Source organism: Zea mays, chromosome 5 (assembly GCF_902167145.1).
Source record: "Zea mays cultivar B73 chromosome 5, Zm-B73-REFERENCE-NAM-5.0, whole genome shotgun sequence".
In the NCBI taxonomy this organism is placed as follows: Eukaryota; Viridiplantae; Streptophyta; class Magnoliopsida; order Poales; family Poaceae; genus Zea; species Zea mays.
Window position 1 is genome coordinate 186,237,167 of NC_050100.1, and position 24,491 is coordinate 186,261,657.

Genomic DNA, 24,491 nt, shown 5'->3' on the forward strand with positions numbered 1-24,491 from the left:
CTCGGCAACAGGAGCACCAGTGGACTTATTTGTGAGTCTCTTTGCCGAGTGTCTCAGCCACATCACTCGGCAAAGAAACTTTACCGATTCTCGGGTGTGTCTTCTTTGACGGGTGCTATGGTCACTGTACTCGGTAAAGTCACTCTTTACTGAGTTTGATATTCAGCAAAGTCTTCTTTACCGAGTGTCTTTCTACGTCGAGTGTTTCGCGTAAACGAAGTCTGTGTCGATTGTTTTATTTCGTCGAGAGTGGTGCTCGATAAAGCATCGATAAAATGCACTCGACAAATAGCCTAGTGTCGCGGCTCTACCGGTGCTTGTGCGTGTCAATGTCAAATACTCGGATCCGGCCATGACGATAAGAAATGTAATGGATACAGCTGGGCGCTGACTAATAGTTGGGGCCTCGGTTTGACTTTGACTCGCTGACGCAACTCCGGTTCTTGTTGTCAGCGCTGCACGAATAGTCTTCAGAGTAGTGATCTCTTTCCAGAACAAACGCCGACTGATTCCGTCCTTACGGTTGCAGAGGAACAGCTTGAACAATTATCGCGACGCCACACCTGACCTACTCCACGTACGGTAACCAAAACGCAGAACTGCTGTTTGGCTCGCCCGTCGGCCGCCAGGCAGACTTCACTTTGAGTAATAACAACAACGCTGTCATCCGCCGGCCGCCAAAGAACAAACGTGCAGCTGAGCACGGAAACTGCTTCACGTTTTCGTCGTCTCTGACGATCTGCGCGGCCGTTACGCCATGGTAGCCTAGCCGGATAGAAAGTGAGGCGACGGCGACGTGCTTCAGAGGTCGACGCGGTTCACACACACCGACGTGCAGATGCCGACCTGGGTTTGACTTGACTCGGCCCTCGCTTCATTTGGTTGGACGATCGCATGCTTCCTCTCCAAAAGTTAAGCCCAATCCTCTACTACTCTATAAAAGCCAATTAAGCCCCAGCCCACCGTGAAACTCACTCGCCATCGCCGGGCATCGCGGGCATCGCACACAAACGCAACCTGCAGCCATGGCACAGAAGCTCGCGCCACCGACGGCGGCGGTCGTCGTCGTCCTGCTGGCGCTCGCCTTGTCGGCCGCCGCGCAGAACTGCGGGTGCGCGTCGGGCCTGTGCTGCAGCCGGTTCGGGTACTGCGGGACGGGCGAGGACTACTGCGGCGCCGGGTGCCAGTCGGGCCCCTGCGACGTGCCGGAGACCAACAACGCGTCCGTGGCCAGCATCGTGACGCCGGCCTTCTTCGACGCGCTCCTCGCGCAGGCCGCCGCCTCGTGCGAGGCCAACGGCTTCTACACCCGCGACGCCTTCCTCGCCGCCGCCGGCTACTACCCGGCGTTCGGCCGCACCGGCACCGTCGACGACTCCAAGCGCGAGATCGCCGCCTTCTTCGGCAACGCCAACCACGAGACCATAAGTACGTGCGAACAAACCGAAGCTCGTCCAAGCTCTAGCTGCTACTAATCAAGTTTCGACTGCTCGCAGAGTTCTGCTACATCAACGAGATCGACGGGCCGAGCAAGAACTACTGCGACCGGAACAACACGCAGTGGCCGTGCCAGGCGGGGAAGGGGTACTACGGCCGCGGCCCGCTGCAGATCTCCTGGAACTTCAACTACGGGCCCGCGGGGCAGAGCATCGGCTTCGACGGGCTGGGCGACCCCGACGCGGTGGCGCGCAGCGCCGTGCTCGCGTTCCGCTCCGCGCTCTGGTACTGGATGAACAACGTGCACGGGGCCATCGTCTCCGGCCAGGGCTTCGGCGCCACCATCCGGGCCATCAACGGCGCGCTCGAGTGCGACGGCAAGAACCCCAACTCCGTCAACAACCGCGTCGCCTACTACAAGCAGTTCTGCCAGGATTTCGGCGTCGACCCGGGCAACAACCTCACCTGCTGAATGATCTCTCTCTCATTGGGTTGTTGTCCTGTACTTACACATGTGTTGGTTGATGGATAGATGGCGATTGCGTGGTGCGGATGTTTCGGTTTGGCGGTGTCAATTCTGATATGCGCGTCGGTGCTGTTCTGATACTGACTATATACGGAAATAAAAATCTGATTTGCATTAGCTTTCGTTTAAACACCCAGCAGGCCTTTGTCGGGCTATCCCTGAGGTTAAGTTGTTTGTCGTTAGCATACGTTCTCGTTATGACGGATTCAAACAAGGTGGTTCATGTCGTAAGTATCACACAGTCAAATCATGATTTCACTAAAGTTGCTCTTAGTGAATCTCTCATGAGAAAAGAGCACAAGACCCCTCACAATCAATGATTAAAGTCAACAACAATCTCTAATAGTTGTTCAATGATCCCACGAACCTTGGGTCATCTAGGTGATAACAATCACTAAGAGTAATAAGTGTAGAACCAACCCAATCCATTTAACTATAGCAACAACTGTATGTGATGCACTAGGAGCTCTCCAACCTCACACCCAAATGATGTTCTATAAGATGCAAGAGAGTGGAGTATATGTCCCTAGTCCCAAGAGGTGTTCTCAAGTGCAAGAAGTGAAGGGATGCTAGACAAGACTAGACAAGAGGTCTATTTATAGCCCTAACTTAAAATCCAATTGTTACCTCTTGGTGGATAGAAATCAAGGGCACTAGGCATATCTGGTGCAACATTGGATCTGAATCCTACACATGTGCACCAGACATGTTCGGTGCTTTTCCATTGGTTATAATACCTACGGCTATAAAGTAGTTGTTACCCTTTTTAGGTGTCGGGTGCATGTCGGGTTGAAGTGTACATTTAACATAGTCTCTAAGTACCCAGTCCAATATGGTATTTGGTGCCACACTCGACATGTCTGATGCACTGTAGAGCTAAAGTGTGTGTTCCATATGCTCTTTGAATGCCCTGTCAAGTAGGTCATCTGGTGCCTCACAGGACACATCCAGATCCGGCTTACCATATTCGATGCACATTGAGCACCATTGTGCTTGACTAAAAAACTATACATCAAATACAAGCCAACATTGTATGTGGTGATCATGTCTGGTGTACCATACATGTATGGTGCCTTATGAGAAACTGCATCTAAAGTTTTTTCTCATGTCTTGTCAAGTTTGTTAACTCTCAAATATTTTGCGAAATATATTAGATCATAGTTACATTTGTAAGTGCAATAAAGCCCTAATTGTGGGTTTTGGTGATAGTGACATCACAATTAGAGAACTATCACTATTTATCGAGCATTATGAATAGGGCAACCATAAACAGAAGATTACATAAGACAGTGGTGGACACCCCAAGCTTATACGGACTCATTTTTACATTTATAATATTAATTAGTATAGGATCATTGACTAATAAGGGGAACATGAGATTGTCAGTACGTTAAGGTCTATCAATGCTCAAACTCCACCAACCACTCCTATTTAGGTCCGAGAACATTGTGCCAAAGTTTTAACTCATTTGAGTTTCTCTAACATGTGTGAACTTTAATATGATCTTTAGACAGGGGAACTTTGAATATTCCATTCTTGGTCATTCCAATAGTCACCTACTGCGATTTCTGACGGTATGATATGGAACATGGGTCATATCCCTCTCCTTGTCCCCTAGGATTCACTTCCTTCCTCACTACCTCAACCAAACCAGCTCAAGAACTCTACAGTTTCAAATCAGGAAATAACACAACAAGAACTCTCTCTCTCTCTTTCTCTCTCTTCCTCTTGAGCATTGAAGTCCTTATGTCTAATAATCTTCACTCCACCCTTGGAGCTTACTCTAGCTGGCAAGAACTTCGTCCATGAGCTGCAGGAACTTGTTGCAGCCTTAGAAATTTATAAGTAATCTTAAAATTAATAGAATGCCCTCGTCTCAAGAGCTTGAGCTCTTGGCTTGTGATAGTCGCCTAGAGGGGGGGTGAATAGGGCGAAACTGAAATTTACAAATATAAACACAACTACAAGCCGGGTTAGCGTTAGAAATATAAATGAGTCCGAGAGAGAGGGCGCAAAACAAATCCCAAGCGAATAAGCAAGAGAGACACGGAGATTTGTTTTACCGAGGTTCGGTTCTTGCAAACCTACTCCCCGTTGAGGAGGCCACAAAGGTCGGGTCTCTTTCAACCCTTCCCTCTCTCAAACGGTCCCTCGGACCGAGTGAGCTTCTCTTCTCTAATCAAAGCCGGGAACAAAACTTCCCCGCAAGGGCCACCACACAATTGGTGCCTCTTGCCTTGATTACAATGGAGTGTGATCTCAAGAACAAGTGAGAAAGAAAAGAAGCAATCCAAGCGCAAGAGCTCAAATGAACACGGCAAATCACTCTCACTAGTCACTAGGGCTTTGTGTGGAATTGGAGAGGATTTGATCTCTTTAGTGTGTCTAGAATTGAATGCTAGAGCTCTTGTAGTAGTTGAGAAGTGGAAAACTTGGATGCAATGAATGGTGGGGTGGTTGGGGTATTTATAGCCCCAACCACCAAAAGTGACCGTTGCTGGCAGCCTCTGTTCGATGGCGCACCGGACAGTCCGGTGCACACCGGACAGTCCGGTGCCTCTGCCACGTCACCATTGCCGTTGGATTCTGACCGTTGAAGCTTCTGACTTGTGGGCCTGCCGAGGTGTCCGGTGCACACCGGACATGCACTGTTTGATGTCCGGTGCACCGGTATGGGCAGCCCTGACGTCTGCGCGCGCTGCGCGCGCATTTAATGCTGCGCAGGGAGCCGTTGGCGCCGCAGAGAGCCGTTGCTCCGCTGGCACACCGGACAGTCCGGTGCACACCGGACAGTCCGGTGAATTATAGCGGAGCGGCTGTCGTGAAAACCCGAGGATGACGAGTTCCGGAGGCCGCGGTTCGTTGGCGCACCGGACATGTCCGGTGCACACCGGACAGTCCGGTGAATTATAGCGCGCCGGCCTCCGCGAATTCCCGAGGGCGAAGGGTTGAAGTCGAAGTCCTCTGGCGAAGGGTAGAAAACGAAGTCTACGGGCGCACCGGACACTGTCCGGTGCACACCGGACAGTCCGGTGCCTCCAGCCAGAGGTGCCCTCGGTTGCCTTATTGCTCCTTTGTTGAATCCAACACTTGGTCTTTTTATTGGCTAGATGTGAACCTTTTGCACCTGTATAACTTATACACTAGAGCAAACTAGTCAGTCCAATATTTGTGTTGGGCAATTCAACCACCAAAATTATTTAGGAACTAGGTGTAAGCCTAATTCCCTTTCAATCTCCCCCTTTTTGGTGATTGATGCCAACACAACCAAAGCAAATATAGAAGTGCATAATTGAACTAGTTTACATAATGTAAGTGCAAAGGTTACTTGGAATTGAGCCAATATAACTACTTACAAGATATGCAAGGAATGTTTCTTTCTTATATAACATTTTGGACCACGTTTGCACCACATGTTTTGTTTTTGCAAATTCTTTTTGTAAATCCATTTCAAAGATCTTTTGCAAATAGTCAAAGGTTCATGAATAAGAGTTTGCAAAGCATTTTCAAGATTTGAAATTGTCTCCCCCTATTTCAAATGCTTTTCCTTTGACTAAACAAAACTCCCCCTAAAAGAGATCCACCTCTTAGTGTTCAAGAGGGTTTTGATATACCATTTTTGAAATACTACTTTCTCCCCCTTTTGAACACAATAGGATACCAAATGATAAAGACTTTTGGAAAGCACTAAGTTTTTGAATATGGTGGTGGTGGTGCGGTCCTTTTGCTTTGGGCTCATTTCTCCCCCTTTTTGGCATGAATCGCCAAAAACGGAATCATTAGAGCCCTTTAAGTGCAATCTTCCCCTTTGGTCATAAATAAATGAGTTAAGATTATACCAAAGACGAAGTCCTTTTGCGTTTGAGCTTTTACTCTCTCCCCCAAGGATGAAGTCCTTTTCCTTGATGCTCATTTCTCCCCCAAAGAAGAGAGAGTTGCTCGGAGTGATGGCGAAGCATGAGTTACGGAGTGGAAGTCTTTGTCTTCGCCGAAGACTCCAATTCCCTTTCAATATACCTATGACTTGGTTTGAAATCGACTTGAAAATACATTAGTCATAGCATATAAAAGAGATATGATCAAAGGTATTTAAATGAGCTATGTGTGCAAGCTAGCAAAAGAAATTTCTAGAATCAAGAATATTGAGCTCATGCCTAAGTCTGGTAAAAGATTGTTCATCAAGTGGCTTGGTAAAGATATCGGCTAATTGATCTTTAGTATTAATGTAAGAAATCTCGATATCCCCCTTTTGTTGGTGATCCCTAAGAAAATGATACCGAATGGCTATGTGCTTAGTGCGGCTATGCTCGACGGGATTGTCGGCCATTTTGATTGCACTCTCATTATCACATAGCAAAGGGACTTTGGTTAATTTGTAACCGTAGTCCCGCAGGGTTTGCCTCATCCAAAGCAATTGCGCGCAACAATGTCCTGCGGCAATGTACTCGGCTTCAGCGGTGGAAAGAGCGACCGAATTTTGCTTCTTTGAAGCCCAAGACACCAAGGATCTTCCCAAGAACTGGCAAGTCCCTGATGTGCTCTTCCTATTAATTTTGCACCCCGCCCAATCGGCATCCGAATAACCAATCAAATCAAATGTGGATCCCCGAGGGTACCAAAGCCCAAACTTAGGGGTATAAGCCAAATATCTCAAGATTCGTTTTACGGCCGTAAGGTGGGATTCCTTAGGGTCGGATTGGAATCTTGCACACATGCAAACGGAAAGCATAATGTCCGGTCGAGATGCACATAAATAAAGCAATGAACCAATCATCGACCGGTATACCTTTTGATCCACGGACTTACCTCCCGTGTCGAGGTCGAGATGCCCATTTGTTCCCATGGGTGTCTTGATGGGCTTGGCATCCTTCATCCCAAACTTAGCAAGAATGTCTTGAGTGTACTTCGTTTGGCTAATGAAGGTGCCCTCTTGGAGTTGCTTGACTTGGAATCCTAGAAAATACTTCAACTCCCCCATCATCGACATCTCGAATTTCTGTGTCATGATCCTACTAAACTCTTCACATGTAGACTCGTTAGTAGACCCAAATATAATATCATCAACATAAATTTGGCATACAAACAAGTCATTCTCAAGAGTTTTAGTAAAGAGTGTAGGATCGGCCTTGCCAACTTTGAAGCCATTAGCAATAAGGAAATCTCTTAGGCATTCATACCATGCTCTTGGGGCTTGCTTGAGCCCATAAAGCGCCTTAGAGAGCCTATAGACATGGTTAGGGTACTTACTGTCTTCAAAGCCGGGAGGTTGCTCAACATAGACCTCTTCCTTGATTGGTCCATTGAGGAAGGCACTCTTCACGTCCATTTGATAAAGCTTGAAGCCATGGTAAGTAGCATAGGCTAATAATATGCGAATTGACTCAAGCCTAGCTACGGGTGCATAGGTTTCACCGAAATCCAAACCTTCGACTTGTGAATACCCCTTGGCCACGAGTCGAGCTTTGTTCCTTGTCACCGCACCATGCTCATCTTGCTTGTTGCGGAAGACCCACTTGGTTCCTACAACATTTTGATTAGGACGTGAAACCAAATGCCATACCTCATTCCTTGTGAAATTGTTGAGCTCCTCTTGCATCGCCATCACCCAATCCGAATCTTGAAGTGCTTCCTCTACCCTGTGTGGCTCAATAGAGGAAACAAACGAGTAATGTTCACAAAAATGTGCAACCCGAGATCGAGTAGTTACCCCCTTATGAATGTCGCCGAGGATGGTGTCGACGGGGTGATCTCGTTGTATTGCTTGGTGGACTCTTGGGTGTGGCGGTCTTGGTTCTTCCTCATCCTCCTTTTCTTGATCATTTGCATCTCCCCCTTGATCATTGCCATTATCTTGAGGTGGCTCATCTTCTTGATTTTGCCCTTCATCAACTTGAGCCTCATCCTCATTTTGAGTTGGTGGAGATGCTTGCATGGAGGATGATGGTTGATCTTGTGCATTTGGAGGCTCTTCGGATTCCCTAGGACACACATCCCCAATGGACATGTTCCTAAGCGCTATGCATGGAGCCTGTTCTTCACCTACTTCATCAAGATCAACTTGCTCTACTTGAGAGCCGTTAGTTTCATCAAACACAACGTCACATGAGACTTCAACTAGTCCAGTGGACTTGTTAAAGACCCTATATGCCCTTGTGTTTGAGTCATAACCAAGTAAAAAGCCTTCTACAGTTTTAGGAGCAAATTTAGATTTTCTACCTCTTTTAATAAGAATGAAGCATTTGCTACCAAAAACTCTAAAATATGAAATGTTGGGCTTTTTACCGGTTAGGAGTTCATATGATGTCTTCTTGAGGATTCGGTGAAGATATAACCGGTTGATGGCGTAGCAGGCGGTGTTGACCGCTTCGGCCCAAAACCGGTCCGGTGTCTTGTACTCATCAAGCATGGTTCTTGCCATGTCCAATAGAGTTCGATTCTTCCTCTCCACTACACCATTTTGTTGTGGCGTGTAGGGAGAGGAGAACTCATGCTTGATGCCCTCCTCCTCAAGGAAGCCTTCAATTTGAGAGTTCTTGAACTCCGTCCCGTTGTCGCTTCTTATTTTCTTGATCCTTAAGCCGAACTCATTTTGAGCTCGTCTCAAGAATCCCTTTAAGGTCTCTTGGGTTTGAGATTTTTCCTGTAAAAAGAATACCCAAGTGAAGCGAGAATAATCATCCACAATAACAAGACAATACTTACTCCCGCCGATGCTTATGTAAGCAATCGGGCCGAATAGATCCATGTGGAGTAGCTCAAGCGGCCTGTCGGTCGTCATGATGTTCTTGTGTGGGTGATGGACTCCAACTTGCTTCCCCGCCTGGCATGCGCTACAAATCCTGTCTTTCTCAAAATGAACATTTGTTAATCCTAAAATGTGCTCTCCCTTTAGAAGCTTGTGAAGATTCTTCATCCCAACATGGGCTAGTCGGCGATGCCAGAGCCAACCCATGTTAGTCTTAGCAATTAAGCATGTGTCGAGTTCAGCTCTATTAAAATCCACTAAGTATAGCTGACCCTCTAACACACCCTTAAATGCTATTGAATCATCACTTCTTCTAAAGACAGTGACACCTATATCAGTAAAAAGACAGCTGTAGCCCATTTGACATAATTGGGAAACAGAAAGCAAGTTGTAATCTAATGAATCAACAAGAAAAACATTGGAAATGGAATGGTCAGGTGAAATAGCAATTTTACCCAAACCTTTGACCAACCCTTGATTTCCATCCCCGAATGTGATAGCTCGTTGGGGATCTTTATTTTTCTCATATGAGGAGAACATCCTTTTCTCCCCGGTCATGTGGTTTGTGCACCCGCTGTCGAGTATCCAACTTGAGCCCCCGGATGCATAAACCTACAAAACAAATTTAGTTCTTGACTTTAGGTACCCAAACTGTTTTGGGTCCTTTGGCATTAGATACAAGAACTTTGGGTACCCAAACACAAGCCTTGGAGCCCTTGTGTTTGCCCCCAACAAACTTGGCAACGACCTTGCCGGATTTGTTAGTCAAAACATATGATGCATCAAAAGTCTTAAATGAAATGCTATGTTCATTTGATGCATTAGGAATTTTCTTCTTAGGCAACTTGGCACGGGTTGGTTGCCTAGAACTAGATGTCTCACCCTTATACATGAAAGCATGATTGGGGCCAGAGTGAGACTTCCTAGAATGAATCTTTCTAATTTTGCTCTCAGGATAGCCGGCAGGGTACAAAATGTAACCCTCGTTATCCTGAGGCATGGGAGCCTTGCCCTTAACAAAGTTAGATAAGTTCTTTGGAGGAGCATTAAGTTTGACATTGTCTCCCCTTTGGAAGCCAATGCCATCCTTAATGCCAGGGCGTCTCCCATTATAAAGCATGCTACGAGCAAATTTAAATTTCTCATTTTCTAGATTGTGCTCGGCAATTTTAGCATCTAATTTTGCTATATGATCATTTTGTTGTTTAATTAAAGCCATATGATCAAGAATAGCATTAACATCAATATCTCTACATCTAGTGCAAATAGAAACATGCTCAAGATTAGATGTAGAGGGTTTGCAAGATTTAAGTTCTACAACCTTAGCATGCAACATTTCATTCTTAGTTCTAAGGTCGGAAATAGTAGCATTGCAAACATTAAAATCTTTAGCCTTAGCAATTAAATTTTCATTCTCTAATCTAAGGCTAGCAAGAGATGCATTCAATTCATCAATCTTAGCAAGCAAGTCAATGTTATCATCTCTAAGATTGGGAATTGAAACGTTACAAACCTGTGAATCAACCTTAGCATTTAAAATAGCATTTTCATTTCTAAGGTTGTTAATCATCTCACGGCAAGTGCTTAGCTCACTAGACAATTTTTCACATTTTTCTACTTCTAGAGCATAAGCCTTTTTAACCTTAACATGTTTCTTGTTTTCTTTAATTAGACAATCCTCTTGGGAGTCCAAAAGGTCATCCTTTTCATGAATAGCACTAACTAATTCATTTAACTTTTCTTTTTGAGCTATGTTAAGGTTGGCAAAAAGGGAACGCAAATTATCCTCCTCATCACTAGCATTATCATCACTAGAAGATTCATATTTAGTGGAGGAGTTGGATTTAACCTTCTTCTTTTTGCCGTCCTTTGCCATGAGGCACTTGTGGCCGACGTTGGGGAAGAGGAGTCCCTTGGTGACGGCGATGTTGGCGGCGTCCTCGTCGTCGGAGGAGTCGCTTGAGCTTTCGTCGGAATCCCATTCCCGACAAACATGGGCATCGCCGCCCTTCTTCTTGTAGTACCTTTTCTTCTCCTTTCTTCTCCCCTTCTTGTCGTCGCCTCGGTCACTGTCACTAGATATAGGACATTTAGCAATAAAATGACCGGGCTTACCACACTTGTAGCAAACCTTCTTGGAGCGGGACTTGTAGTCCTTCCCCCTCCTTTGCTTGAGGATTTGACGGAAGCTCTTGATGACGAGCGCCATTTCCTCATTGTCGAGCTTGGAGGCGTCTATTGGTTGTCTACTTGGTGTAGACTCCTCCTTCTTCTCCTCCGTTGCCTTGAATGCAACGGGTTGGGCTTCGGATGGGTCGCCAAGCTCGTTGATTTTCCTCGAGCCTTCTATCATGCATTCAAAACTTACAAAATGCCCGATAACTTCCTCGGGGGTCATTTTAGTATATCTAGGATTACCACGAATCAATTGAACTTGAGTGGGATTAAGAAAAATGAGAGATCTTAAAATAACATTTACCACTTCGTGGTCATCCCACTTCTTGCTCCCGAGGTTGCGCACTTGGTTCACCAAAGTCTTGAGCCGGTTGTACATGTGTTGTGGCTCCTCCCCTTTTTGAAGCCGGAACCGACCGAGCTCCCCCTCGATCGTTTCCCGCTTGGTGATCTTGGTGAGCTCATCTCCCTCGTGCGCAGTTTTGAGCACATCCCAAATCTCCTTTGCATTTTTCAACCCTTGCACTTTGTTGTATTCTTCCTTGCTTAGAGAGGCAAGGAGTATGGTTGTGGCTTGAGAGTTGAAGTGCTCGATTTGGGCCACCTCATCCTCATCATAGTTTTCATCCCCTACGGATGGTACCTGCGCACCAAACTCAACAACATCCCATATGCTTTTGTGGAGCGAGATTAGATGAAATCGCATTAAATCGCTCCACCTAGCGTAATCTTCACCATCAAAAGTTGGTGGTTTGCCTAGTGGGACGGAAAGTAAAGGTGTATGTTTGGAAATGCGAGGGTAGCGTAGAGGGATCTTACTATACTTCTTGCGCTCTTGGCGCTTAGAAGTGACGGAGGGCGCATCGGAGTCGGAGGTCGATGTTGATGAAGTGTCGGTCTCGTAGTAGACCACCTTCCTCATCCTCTTGTGCTTGTCGCCTTTCCGATGCGGCTTGTGGGAAGAAGATTTTTCCTTCTTCTCTTTGTGGTGAGAAGAAGATTTCTTCTCCTTCCCTTTGTTGGAGGAGCTCTTCTTCTTCTCCCTCCTTTTGGTGCGGGACTCTTCCGATGAAGTGCTCCCGTAGCTTGTAGTGGGCTTTTCGCCGGTCTCCATCTCCTTCTTGGCGTGATCTCCCGACATCACTTCGAGCGGTTAGGCTCTAATGAAGAACCGGGCTCTGATACCAATTGATAGTCGCCTAGAGGGGGGGTGAATAGGGCGAAACTGAAATTTACAAATATAAACACAACTACAAGCCGGGTTAGCGTTAGAAATATAAATGAGTCCGAGAGAGAGGGCGCAAAACAAATCCCAAGCGAATAAGCAAGAGAGACACGGAGATTTGTTTTACCGAGGTTCGGTTCTTGCAAACCTACTCCCCGTTGAGGAGGCCACAAAGGCCGGGTCTCTTTCAACCCTTCCCTCTCTCAAACGGTCCCTCGGACCGAGTGAGCTTCTCTTCTCTAATCAAAGCCGGGAACAAAACTTCCCCGCAAGGGCCACCACACAATTGGTGCCTCTTGCCTTGATTACAATGGAGTGTGATCTCAAGAACAAGTGAGAAAGAAAAGAAGCAATCCAAGCGCAAGAGCTCAAATGAACACGGCAAATCACTCTCACTAGTCACTAGGGCTTTGTGTGGAATTGGAGAGGATTTGATCTCTTTAGTGTGTCTAGAATTGAATGCTAGAGCTCTTGTAGTAGTTGAGAAGTGGAAAACTTGGATGCAATGAATGGTGGGGTGGTTGGGGTATTTATAGCCCCAACCACCAAAAGTGACCGTTGCTGGCAGCCTCTGTTCGATGGCGCACCGGACAGTCCGGTGCACACCGGACAGTCCGGTGCCTCTGCCACGTCACCATTGCCGTTGGATTCTGACCGTTGAAGCTTCTGACTTGTGGGCCTGCCGAGGTGTCCGGTGCACACCGGACATGCACTGTTTGATGTCCGGTGCACCGGTATGGGCAGCCCTGACGTCTGCGCGCGCTGCGCGCGCATTTAATGCTGCGCAGGGAGCCGTTGGCGCCGCAGAGAGCCGTTGCTCCGCTGGCACACCGGACAGTCCGGTGCACACCGGACAGTCCGGTGAATTATAGCGGAGCGGCTGTCGTGAAAACCCGAGGATGACGAGTTCCGGAGGCCGCGGTTCGTTGGCGCACCGGACATGTCCGGTGCACACCGGACAGTCCGGTGAATTATAGCGCGCCGGCCTCCGCGAATTCCCGAGGGCGAAGGGTTGAAGTCGAAGTCCTCTGGCGAAGGGTAGAAAACGAAGTCTACGGGCGCACCGGACACTGTCCGGTGCACACCGGACAGTCCGGTGCCTCCAGCCAGAGGTGCCCTCGGTTGCCTTATTGCTCCTTTGTTGAATCCAACACTTGGTCTTTTTATTGGCTAGATGTGAACCTTTTGCACCTGTATAACTTATACACTAGAGCAAACTAGTCAGTCCAATATTTGTGTTGGGCAATTCAACCACCAAAATTATTTAGGAACTAGGTGTAAGCCTAATTCCCTTTCAGCTTGAGATCGAGGAAGTGTGTGAGACCTTTATCTTTTGTGACGTACCTAAAAAATGTGGACGTAGACAACCCTTTGTGGCGAGCTGAACTATAGGACAAATTATTATGTCATGTGTGCTTGTTGTGTGATGCTCAGTTTGATTAGCTAGGGTCTGTGTTATTGTGCTCAATGTTTATATGAACCCTAGTTTTCTTGTTTCTATTGAGTTGCTCATCTTAGTCCCAGGTAGTAGGACTGTAGGAGTCACTTAGTAATATGAAGGAATAGACAAGGTAAAATCTCGTAAGATTTTGTGAAGATTTGGTTACGCGATAGTGTTGGACAACCCCATGGCAGTGCCACATGCTTAAGGTTCTTATTGTTTTCGGAGTTGAGTTCTTGCAGGTACCCTATTCATCCCCTCTAGGCATACCAGATTCTTACATATTTTTCAAAGTATTTTAATAAACATTTTTATTTGGTCCTATCTTAATAGTATGACATATTAAATTACATGCACCAACCAATCCAATTCAAAAGCTTAAGCAAGTAGGAAGAGATGGACAATTTACTAATGATATTCCAACACCCCTTCATGTTGAACCTATTTTTGGTCTCAGGCGTGGAATATGAGCAAGAAACAATTATTTTATATTTTAATCGTGTTAACTAAGATTCGAATTCATGACGTCTGGATTTGATACCATATTAAATTGCATCCACCAACCATTCCAACCTAAAAAGCTTAAGTTGATAGAAAGAGATGGACAATCCACTTGTATTATATTTTAACACGGCCATCTTTTCTAAATCCGATCGATCACACACTCTATTGCGTCTTAGCCGACAAAATAAAATACCCTAACTTATATTGTTGCCTTGATCCTTGCATTTTGTTTTTCTTCTTCCTCTTTTTCCACATTGAGCACATGATAATCCTTTGTGGCTTTCACCATTTTTTTATGATTGCCAATCTTTCTCAAACTTGAATGTGAACTAAACATGTCTCAAATGCAACGCTAGAGTAGATGCTACTACACTAGTTGTATTAATTACAAAAAACACACATGAAGATTTCAAAGGGGCTTAGAGATATATCTCTCCTATTATGTAGGAGAGACATTTCATCTTGATACACTCACATCATACCCTATGTTTCATGGTACATCCAAAATTACTTTTATAACTACCCTATTGCGAAGTACCATTTGATAGCCCCAAAATACATCACTACACATAATGACAACCTCAAATCTAAGGATTAACAGATATACCACTCAAGAATGTTTGCTGGCACACTATTTAACATAACAATTCTAGCAAGGTCTTAGAGTTTAGTCACTTTAAGATCTGCCTTTTCGCTTTAGTTAAGATGTCCTTACTGAACAAAGGGCTTGTTTAGATCTCAGAAGCTTGAACAAAAGTGTCTAAAATTTAGTCAGTCCAGTCTAGGAGCTAAAGGTCCTAATGTAATGTAAAGAGCTAAAGATGACTAAAATAATAAGAATTATCCTTTTAGTCCCTTTTAGCTTCTAAAGAGGAGCTAGGCCCTTTTGGCAGGGCTCTGGCTTCTCCAAAAACGGCTTTGGCTCTGGCTCACGAGGTGAAGCCACTTCTTTAGATGAGCCAAAACCATTCTGAAAAATCATTTGGCAAAACGGCTTATAGGTTGTTTTTCAGAAAGACCCTTGTATAGTTTTTCTGAAAAATCTCTCCTGTACGTGGCTAGGGATTGAGGGCAGGACCAAAAAAATTAATTTGGACTGGTGGGAGGGCTATTGTGCAAAAATTACGTGAGCTGAAGCCGGGTGAGCCACTTTTTTGGCTCATGCCCTCTAGTTCATTTTGGAAAAGCACTTCACTAGTGAAGCCATTTGAAAAAGAGGTGTTTGGCACAACTTTTGCATGAGCCAGAGCCGAAGCTGAAAAATAAGCCCTACCAAAGGGCCCTTAGGGCCCTTTTGGCAGGGCTCTGGCTTCTCCAAAAACGGCTTTGGCTCTGGCTCACGAGGTGAAGCCACTTCTTTAGATGAGCCAAAACCATTCTGAAAAATCATTTGGCAAAACGGCTTATAGGTTGTTTTTCAGAAAGACCCTTGTATAGTTTTTCTGAAAAATCTCTCCTGTACGTGGCTAGGGATTGAGGGCAGGACCAAAAAAATAATTTGGACTGGTGGGAGGGCTATTGTGCAAAAATTACGTGAGCTGAAGCCGGGTGAGCCACTTTTTTGGCTCATGCCCTCTAGTTCATTTTGGAAAAGCACTTCACTGGTGAAGCCATTTGAAAAAGAGGTGTTTGGCACAACTTTTGCATGAGCCAGAGCCGAAGCTGAAAAATAAGCCCTACCAAAGGGCCCTTAGGGCCCTTTTGGCAGGGCTCTGGCTTCTCCAAAAACGGCTTTGGCTCTGGCTCACGAGGTGAAGCCACTTCTTTAGATGAGCTAAAACCATTCTGAAAAATCATTTGGCAAAACGGCTTATAGGTTGTTTTTCAGAAAGACCCTTGTATAGTTTTTCTGAAAAATCTCTCCTGTACGTGGCTAGGGATTGAGGGCAGGACCAAAAAAATAATTTGGACTGGTGGGAGGGCTATTGTGCAAAAAATACGTGAGCTGAAGCCGGGTGAGCCACTTTTTTTGGCTCATGCCCTCTAGTTCATTTTGGAAAAGCACTTCACTGGTGAAGCCATTTGAAAAAAAGGTGTTTGGCACAACTTTTGCATGAGCCAGAGCCGAAGCTGAAAAATAAGCCCTACCAAAGGGGCCCTTAGTCAGTTTACTTTAGCTCCTCCTCGATCCAAAAAGGACAAAAGTGACTAAATTTCAATCACTTTAGAGCTAAAGTTTCAAAAGAAAAAGTTAAAAGTGATTAAAATAATAAAAAGATATATTTAAGGATATGTTTGGACCTCACGAGCTAAAGCTAAAGCGACTAAAATTTAGTTACTCTAGAAGACAAAGATCCAAATAAAAAGAAATAAATGTGACTAAAAGGCTATTTTTATTATTTTAGTCAATTTTAGCTCTTCTTCTTGTTTGGATCTTTAGCTTCTAAATAACTGAACTTTAATCTCTTTGTTTTTAGCTCTTCTTGTTTGGATCTTTAGCTTCTAAATAACTGAACTTTAATCTCTTTGTTTTAACTCATAGGATCCAAAAACGAGCTAAAATTGAGTCAGTTTGCTTTAGCTCATATATCCAATCTGACCCTGAATTATAGTAATCTAACATGTCCAAGAGTTTGAATTCCACCTCTAGAACCGCCTTGACTAGAAAATATCACATGCATCGCTTTCACACAGCATCAGAGTTCGTACGAGTACAAACTTATTACCAGAATAAAAGACACATGGCAAGGGCAGATTAACTTAATTCAAATGCATATAAGCGTATTAAAGCATGACACGTCGCCACCACATTGTGTTTACACGATGAACACCAGCTAACACAACAATATGATACGCATAGATTACGTCAGATCCTATCCCTTAGTTATAATGCAAAGAGCTGATGCCTTTCTCCAGTTGGACCTAAGCCCCCTCTTAGAATTCCCGAACAACACTTAGGCTAGTTTGGCACCTCCATTTCCCCAAGGTATTCCCTCCCAGGGGAAAATGAACTAATTTTTCTTAGGAAAATAGAAATCCCTTAAAAAAATAAGGTTGTCAATCCTTGGAAAAATGAGGTGGCCAAACTAGCCCTGAGGCAACGCAATCTAGTACCCTAAATTTCAAGGAGGCTTCCTTGCTCCTAGTACCGATCACGGCGTTCATGACGCCTGCAGAAAGATGCAAAACAAAACAAAGTCAGATAAACCTTGCAACATTCTATCATTGTTTAAAGACAACAATCAGTGTTACCACAATAGCAAGAGATAACAAAGCAGCTCTTTGGAGTTCCATTAATACATGCTAACTGAAGTATAAGTAAACATACCCAGATCGATCATAATCCCTAGAACTTCCCCTTGGTGAATATGACCTGCGGTGGCTTCTGGAATCATAACTACGAGACTGCCTGGAATCTCTCTCTCTTTCCCTGTCATGGTAGCGATCATGGCTTCTTCTGCGGTCATACTCCCTGTCACGGCTGCTGCTGCGGTCTATGTAGCGATCCCTGCTCGAATCCCTGGCACGTTCCCCGCTCCTTTCCCTGGACCTGGTGTTAGAGTATTACTAGATCAAGCTTTGAAGACTACTCGCCCTTCTAGCACTATCATAAATAGAAATACTAAATTGATACTAGCAAGGCATCAAAAGGTCAGGGAAAAAGTCATCACCTTCTGTCATACTCAGCTCGGTCTAGCTTCCGTTTTTTGTTCTTCTCTTCCTGTACATACAAAAGGAACAGAAACAAGATCATGGCACACTCTCACATAAAAACAACCAAGCAGTGATAAAACTGATCAAGCTCTGTAAAAGAAATCCAGTAAGTTTCATTCAGAAGATCACATGGTTTACAAAAACAAACCTGCAGTTCAGACAATCTCTCACGTATAAGCATATAACCCATATGAAGTTTCCCTCCAAAATGATCTGCCAAGCGACGGTCACTGTGGATCAAAAGGGAAATTAGCTATGCTGGTAAACTGTGAACTATACATATAACAAAGTTTATGATAAGTTATTAAAGCCTTAAAAACTATCCTTCACATGATAATAGTACATGTACATGTATAATAAACACGCACATTCTTTAGCTGCAAAAGTAATCCTCATAAAAGTGGGCCCAAAAGCCTGCCGGTGAAAAAGGAAGTACATATGTCCGTCAAAAGCTGAAGAACTGTAAAACAAACCAAACACTGCGATATCCATGGTCCTAGTAGTATAAATCTATCCAGCAGCTAAACAAGAATTTACCTGTCATATACGCTCAAGAATGCTCCACATATGTCACACAGGCGCAGCTTTTGGTCAGTCTAAACAAAAATAGAAAAAAAGAGGACATTACATTGAAATAATACCGCAAAATACTAACTCTACAACTCTATCTGTACTAAGATTCCCAACAAGAATATGTGAAAAGAGATTTTAATCAAATAAATAGTAAACAATAGCATACTAAAAATAGAAGTGCCATGATATTCATGAAAAAGTATACAAGGATTTTGGACAGAACTAAAAGGAAATAATGACTTTTTTCACATGGAATGAGCAAGGGCAGTTCACCAAACTTACTATCTGGACATGAGCGCTCATTTTTGTAGAGTCTGGAACAGCCTGTGGTCGGGTGGCCAGCTGGTTAGATATGACAAGACAATCCTGTCAGGTAAGCTGATAGAATTCTGCCAAAGCTAAATATTAAAAGAAAACACCAACCTTCTTCAGAGCTTCCGCCTCATCCAACAATTTTTGGGCTTCATCAACCATCCCATTCTCACCTATTCAACATAAATTGAGAGATCATTAAGCACCTCATGATATATGTAAGGAGAGTATAACAAGCATGTCAATGGAGATTTGCATTTAGCAGTTAAGGGGGTAAAAGTATTGGGGGTAACAGAAGAGCAAAAGGTAGATACCTAGTTCTTCTGCCTTTTTCAGTTTCTCGTTTATCATTTCTTGTGTCCGTGCATCCGGAGCAGCAGGGGGGACAGGTGTAGTTGTTTGAGTGGCATTTTGAAGAGAGTTTATTAAAGAAGCACGGTCTTTGTTGAAAGCTTCAAGTAACATCTTTGCCTGGAATGATATAACAAAAAACTTATAAATGTGTGACCTAGAAATTGTAAAGAATTATTATACAATAAGAGGATGATTAGAAATTCAGCTATATCAAATACCTGCTCTTCTGCCCTTTGTTCTTTTAGCTTGTCAAGTTCTTCAGTGGCCCGAATTTTCCCCTCGGTGTTACCCTCAAGATCTAGAGTACAAGTTAGACCATATGCCATGATGGTGGATTTAAAGTACTGACTACTGAATGTACCAGGAAAAAGGCTTCAAAAAAATTGCTTTGGCATAAAGTAAACACAAATAGAAACCAATATGTCACTACCAGATTAAAAAATATTCCAAAACAAGGATGGGCTTTAGTCCATTGCTTTCAAATCGGACGACTTGCTGGTCGTTCTAGCTGACCAACTTGGGCGATTAATCACGATTAGTCGGACGACTTGGACGATTAATCGGACGACTTGAAAAGAGTGCTTTAGTCTATTATTACCTAACCATTATAGGCACGATGACAAGACCATAGTTATTAAGGCAATAAGACGAGTTAAGGCGAACGACCCCCTTTTTACCTTTTAAGCGGAAAGGCGTAAGGCGAGGCGACGCCTTACTCCTATATAAAATATATAAAGATAGAAAAATAAAGAGAGTTAAGCGAGGTGTTTATAGAAATATATAATATAATATAATATACTTGCACACAAAATTTAGGTTCTGAACGTCCATCTAGAAGCCCATTAATTCATAAACTGTGAAAAAAGAAAGAAATAGAAAACAGAAGGAAAAAAGAACGGTATGGACTTCTATTTGGTGGCCCATCTAGAAGCACATTAACCACAGACACATGTGCCCTAACCTTTTCACTACTCCCGCATAGGCACAGCCGCCGCCGAGTCCTGCTCCCTCCCCACAGCACTCGGCACGCAAGCACGGCCTGCGCGCCACCAGTCCTCCGCACACAGGCCGGCGTGCCCCAAGCGCGGCCCGCGCGCCTGCGACCTCCCCCGTCGCGCCTTACGTCTGTGGGCAAGGCGAGCAGGACGCCTTGCCATCCAAGCGCGCTTTAACGCTTTAGCGTCGCTTCAGCGACGCTTCAACGACGCCTTAATAAGCATGGACAAGACCATTACTAGATAGGTCAATATAGTAGGTCAAAGCATTTCAGGAAGGTTTGTTCAGAACAAATTTCCATGGGGCCATGCCTTCGGCCCTCAGTGACTTCATATATTTGAGAAAACACTACATTTTCTAAGGATCTTTTTTATATACATTGTCCTGCTATTTCATTTATCATATGAATATTATTGTTAGAGGAGGTAAAGCAAAAAGGCATTTTGTAGCCATGTGGGCATGCATTAAAACAATACTGATTATTAGGTTATTGGTGTACTATACATAATTGTGATCAAATATGCAAAATACTAAAAGAAATAAATCACACATTTCAAGAAAAAATAATTTCTTGTCACCACAGTACCCATCTGAAAGGTTTAAATAGACCAGGCTAACTCAAGGCAAAAGAACAAAAAATATGCTACTATCAAGCTGACATAAACATGTCAATCTCCAAATAGCATTAAGCATATAATATAGTGAGCAAATCATGTGTGGTCACAAACTTCTTTAGTGTTGCAATTGCAGCCAGCTACATGAACCATTGCTACTTTTATTTTGGTCCTGAAATATCTATTGATTATGATGATCCATCAACGAATATAGTAGACCGCTAGCAAGAGTGTTAAAGCCTACATCCAAACAAGGAGATAGGCAACCCGCTTCGCTGAACAGGTAACTCATCATTCAGAGCACTCACTGCACCCAATAGCATAGGCAAGCAATACAGCTCATTGACGGGAAAATAAGAACGATTCCGATTTGCTGCTAGTAACTTGTCATTGAGCATTGAAAGAAGAACGTCGGATTGAGACGAGAAAGCAAGTGAAAGGCATTCAATAAGGTAACATAGGGTTGGCAGAGAAGAAGGATAGAGAATAAAATAGAAAGAATCAAATACAAAACAAGTCTGTTGATTGAATGTCAAAGTCTTTGGCCCTTCTTCTTTCTTAGCTCTAAAGCTCTTGTTTAATCCATTCACGGTCTGTAGGACCAATGCAATTCGAAGGTTGATGCCCACCCCACGTAGAATAGGAATCTTTGACTGGTCTTACACACATTCGCTCACTTACGCTGTCCCAATTTTGACTTAGTACTAGTACTGTCAAATATGATGGGAGGCATAAAAAACACGACGACCAAACTTACCAAAAGCATCAATATCCTTCATCTTCTGCCTAATTTGTTTGGATAACTCCATTACTTCTTTAGTCTGCATTAAGCACACAAAAACTTCATTATTCAGTTTATCCAAATAACTAAACAATCAAATTTAGTTAGGTGGGAACAGAAGTAGAATACCAGAATGTACCTGTGTAACCTCAGTAACAGAAATAGCAATAGCTGCCTTAGCATCCTCTTCCTCCAACCGCTTAAGGGCTCTCTGAATCTTCCTTTCACACTCAACAATTAGTCTTTCAATGGTTTCTTCCAATTCACGGTCATAGTTATCAGTACCTTTGGCTTTGGCTTCTTCATATCTATTGACACACTCAGGAAGACATAGAACTGGGTAATTTCAACCAATTGCCAACATACAATTAAGACAAGAATTGTAATAAGGGTGGGGGTGTAAGCCAACAACTCTGCAATATTGAACAGCAATTCAGCAAATCCTGAACCTCCAGGAGCTCCCAGTTTCCCTCAAAACCACAATAATCCACAAACAGAGGCACACCTAGTTATCCAGTAGATTCTTTGATCACCAATTCAAACCATTTGAAGTTCTAACCTAATGTGTGCACAATGCCACAAATGATGAAAATTAAGACAAAACTTGGGAAGTCATTGATTAGAAAAATAGACAAATTGCATGGGTGCCTCAGAGTTCACTGCTGGCCCTAGCCTTGGTGAATGCATCGAAACTACCCTGAGTCCAAGTCACTAATGTTGGTTCACATTGCTTAGCAAGAGGAAACTTGATTCTGACGCATCCAAATATGAAGCTACAACACAATGCTAACCTAGCAAAAGATTTTATGCTTCATCTTAAATCTTAATCATCACGAAAGTCACAAGATAAAAACAGCTGTGCAGTAGCATCACATGTGCAGTCACTCAGGCCACAAATTCCGAACTATTATCGTAACATCGAACCCGCTAGGCATGTCCAATTCATTTCACCATCACCTCAGAAATACCAACCGAATCTACACCGTGACTTCCTACCGAACCATTAAGCAGACAAAAAAATCAAATGTAATGTTATGAATCGTTGAATTGGCTTTTACACATTAAGCCTGACTCAAAAACTAACCCCCACAAACAAATACACAAGATAAAGTAACTGTTCACTTGGAAGGATACTCTTTGCGCAGTTGCAGCGAGTGCAGCTTCGGGCACGGGCCCATGTCCATCTTCTGCAAAACACACAGGTAAAAGTAAAAAATCTCCACAAAAACACAGGAACCGCGCGACAAACCAACCCCCAGATCTACTCGAACGTTCTAGATTAGGGAGGTAATGGAATCAGGGAAAGCAGGGCAACAGGGCACGTACGGTAAGCTGGAAGAGGTCGTGGGGGCAGAGGCCGGCGAGGTAGAGGCGGCAGACGTCGCGATCATAGTACTTGCGGCTGACCTCCCGTACATCGCCGTTGCGGTTGGCCCCCATGAGCTGGTCGAGCTGCTTGCGGATGGCGTCCATGTTGCCGTGCGTGGATTGCGCTCCCGTCCCCTAGACTAGGGTTTTCGCTGGCGAAGAGGACGAGACGGGGCAGCGGCAGTGAATCGGGGGTTCGGGACTGTTCGGCGAACCAGACTTCCGAGACGAGGGAGAGGAATACAAAGATAGGATTGGGCTGGAATACTGGATGCCTCTAGAATGGCGGTGGTTCTGTTCGAGTGTTCGACACGAGCCCCTGCCCATCCACCACGGCGCAATAAGTGACGACTTCTATGTAAAAACTCCACAGGATGCGAGTTTGAGTGTGGTATGAGGGTGGGTTTGATTCTCAATCTAATGAATTTTTTTTATACTTATAAGGCCCTATTCCAATCTCGCGAGATAAAATTTAGCAGCTTTTTTTAGCTACTTTTAGCCATTTGTAATCTAAACAGGAAAGCTAATGGTGGTAATTGAAGCTAAACTTTAGCACATGAGATAAATCTACGGAGTTAGAGAGGGCTGACTTCCCAGTGACGAGTGGTAGAGACAATACAAGCTTCTTTTTTTCATTTTAGGCAACTAAAAAGAATGATAATTAACCAAAAACACTTCAGGTTAGGTATGAGCACATGTCATATTTGTTTCCCATAAATTATTGCTGCATAATCGAAGTCATGCCCATTCGCAGTATCATGAGAATTGAGAAGCCATGAGTATTATGATACCTTTGGATAGATGCCATGTTTGTTTTCAGGGCAGTTCTTGCTCAATGCCCTTACTGATTGCAGATAAAGCAGCTTGCAAAATTCGTAACCCTGCACGTAGAAACCACATAAGCAATGATAACACGACTAGTAGGCATAGAGCACCCGGAATATCTACAATAAGTGTGTGAGAATTACCATTCTCAATGGGTGTCCAGATTCACCACAGTTATAGCAAAATGTCTTCAAATTTTCCTCGCTTTTGTCAAGACAGTTCTTCAGACTATGACCCCGCTCCCTGCAAAGCAAGCAAATCTGGAAAAAAAACTTGCATTAATATATTTTTCAAGGAAACCGAAAGAAAACTCTTCAAATGGAGCTATCAGTTATGAAACCAACAGACATAAAAAATTAGAAACACCACTAATTAACACTCAATGCAGTCAATTACAAGAGCATGTGAGTAGCATGAAGCTTCCAGTTCACCATATAATCACTAATCAACATGGCACATGTTTGCACCAAAAGTTCAACTCGGAGTCAGAGTTTACAGTTTACATCTAGCAAATATGTGTTAGCAGTTGCCCAACAGCGGTCGCCTGCTCAGATCCGCGCGCAGGACACTTGGACGAGCCGCGAGCGGCTGGGCGAGGCGGTGACTGGACCTAGATTGGGCGAGCGGCGGCGGCAGCGGCTGGTCAAGCGACGGTGGGCAGGCAGCGACTCTGCGGCTGGGCCTGGGCGAGCGACGGCGGGCACGGGGCAGGCAGTGGCGGGGCGAGCGGCGGCCGGCTGGACGAGTAGGGCGAGCGAGAACGACTGGGCTGGACGCTTGGGCCTTTTCCCTCATTCCCTGTAGCATATTTACTGGGCCGCGACCGAGGCTGCAGCCCAGGCAGCCTCGGCCGCAGATCCGCCCCTGAACCCACGTACTCGTAATGTACTCGTAATATATGTATAATTATAAGTATATACTCATGGGTACCCATCAGTTTGTGGCACCCGCGGGTGGTAGG

At 44.4% G+C, this 24,491-nt stretch overlaps 2 protein-coding genes across 3 annotated transcripts; one reads left to right on the forward strand and one right to left on the reverse strand.

Moving 5' to 3' along the window:
• The first annotated feature begins 982 nt into the window (after positions 1–982).
• On the forward strand, positions 983–2,090 carry LOC100284387 (endochitinase PR4). Its single transcript, NM_001157282.1, has 2 exons — positions 983–1,428; positions 1,497–2,090. Exons 1-2 carry the CDS (start codon positions 1,026–1,028, stop codon positions 1,907–1,909), a joined length of 816 nt encoding a protein of 271 aa, NP_001150754.1. The 5' UTR covers positions 983–1,025; the 3' UTR covers positions 1,910–2,090.
• A 14,641-nt stretch (positions 2,091–16,731) lies between these two features.
• On the reverse strand, positions 16,732–23,101 carry LOC100273852 (LUC7 related protein). Of its 2 annotated transcripts, none has more exons than XM_008683270.3 (13): positions 22,664–23,101; positions 22,472–22,524; positions 21,477–21,645; positions 21,314–21,377; positions 19,165–19,244; positions 18,907–19,063; positions 18,704–18,765; positions 18,563–18,604; positions 18,245–18,303; positions 17,856–17,937; positions 17,665–17,714; positions 17,322–17,543; positions 16,732–17,163 (listed from the first exon to the last, which is right to left on the reverse strand). In XM_008683270.3, exons 1-13 carry the CDS (start codon positions 22,808–22,810, stop codon positions 17,136–17,138), a joined length of 1,215 nt encoding a protein of 404 aa, XP_008681492.1. In that variant the 5' UTR covers positions 22,811–23,101; the 3' UTR covers positions 16,732–17,135. The 2 variants fall into 2 exon arrangements, with proteins under 2 accessions (XP_008681492.1, NP_001141721.1); NM_001148249.1 differs by having other exon boundaries at positions 16,751–17,163; positions 18,563–18,622; positions 22,664–22,957.
• Positions 23,102–24,491: the final 1,390 nt, after the last annotated feature.

Coding starts and splice junctions, on each gene's coding strand:
- LOC100284387 (NM_001157282.1), top strand. CDS start 1,026: ATGGCACAGAAGCTCGCGCCACCGACGGCGGCGGTCGTCGTCGTCCTG. Junction 1,429..1,496: donor CGCCAACCACGAGACCATAA/GTACGTGCGAAC, acceptor GACTGCTCGCAG/AGTTCTGCTACATCAACGAG.
- LOC100273852 (NM_001148249.1), bottom strand. CDS start 22,810: ATGGACGCCATCCGCAAGCAGCTCGACCAGCTCATGGGGGCCAACCGC. Junction 22,525..22,663: donor ACGACCTCTTCCAGCTTACC/GTACGTGCCCTG, acceptor TGTGTTTTGCAG/AAGATGGACATGGGCCCGTG. Junction 19,245..21,313: donor GAAGGATATTGATGCTTTTG/GTAAGTTTGGTC, acceptor CTTGTACTCTAG/ATCTTGAGGGTAACACCGAG.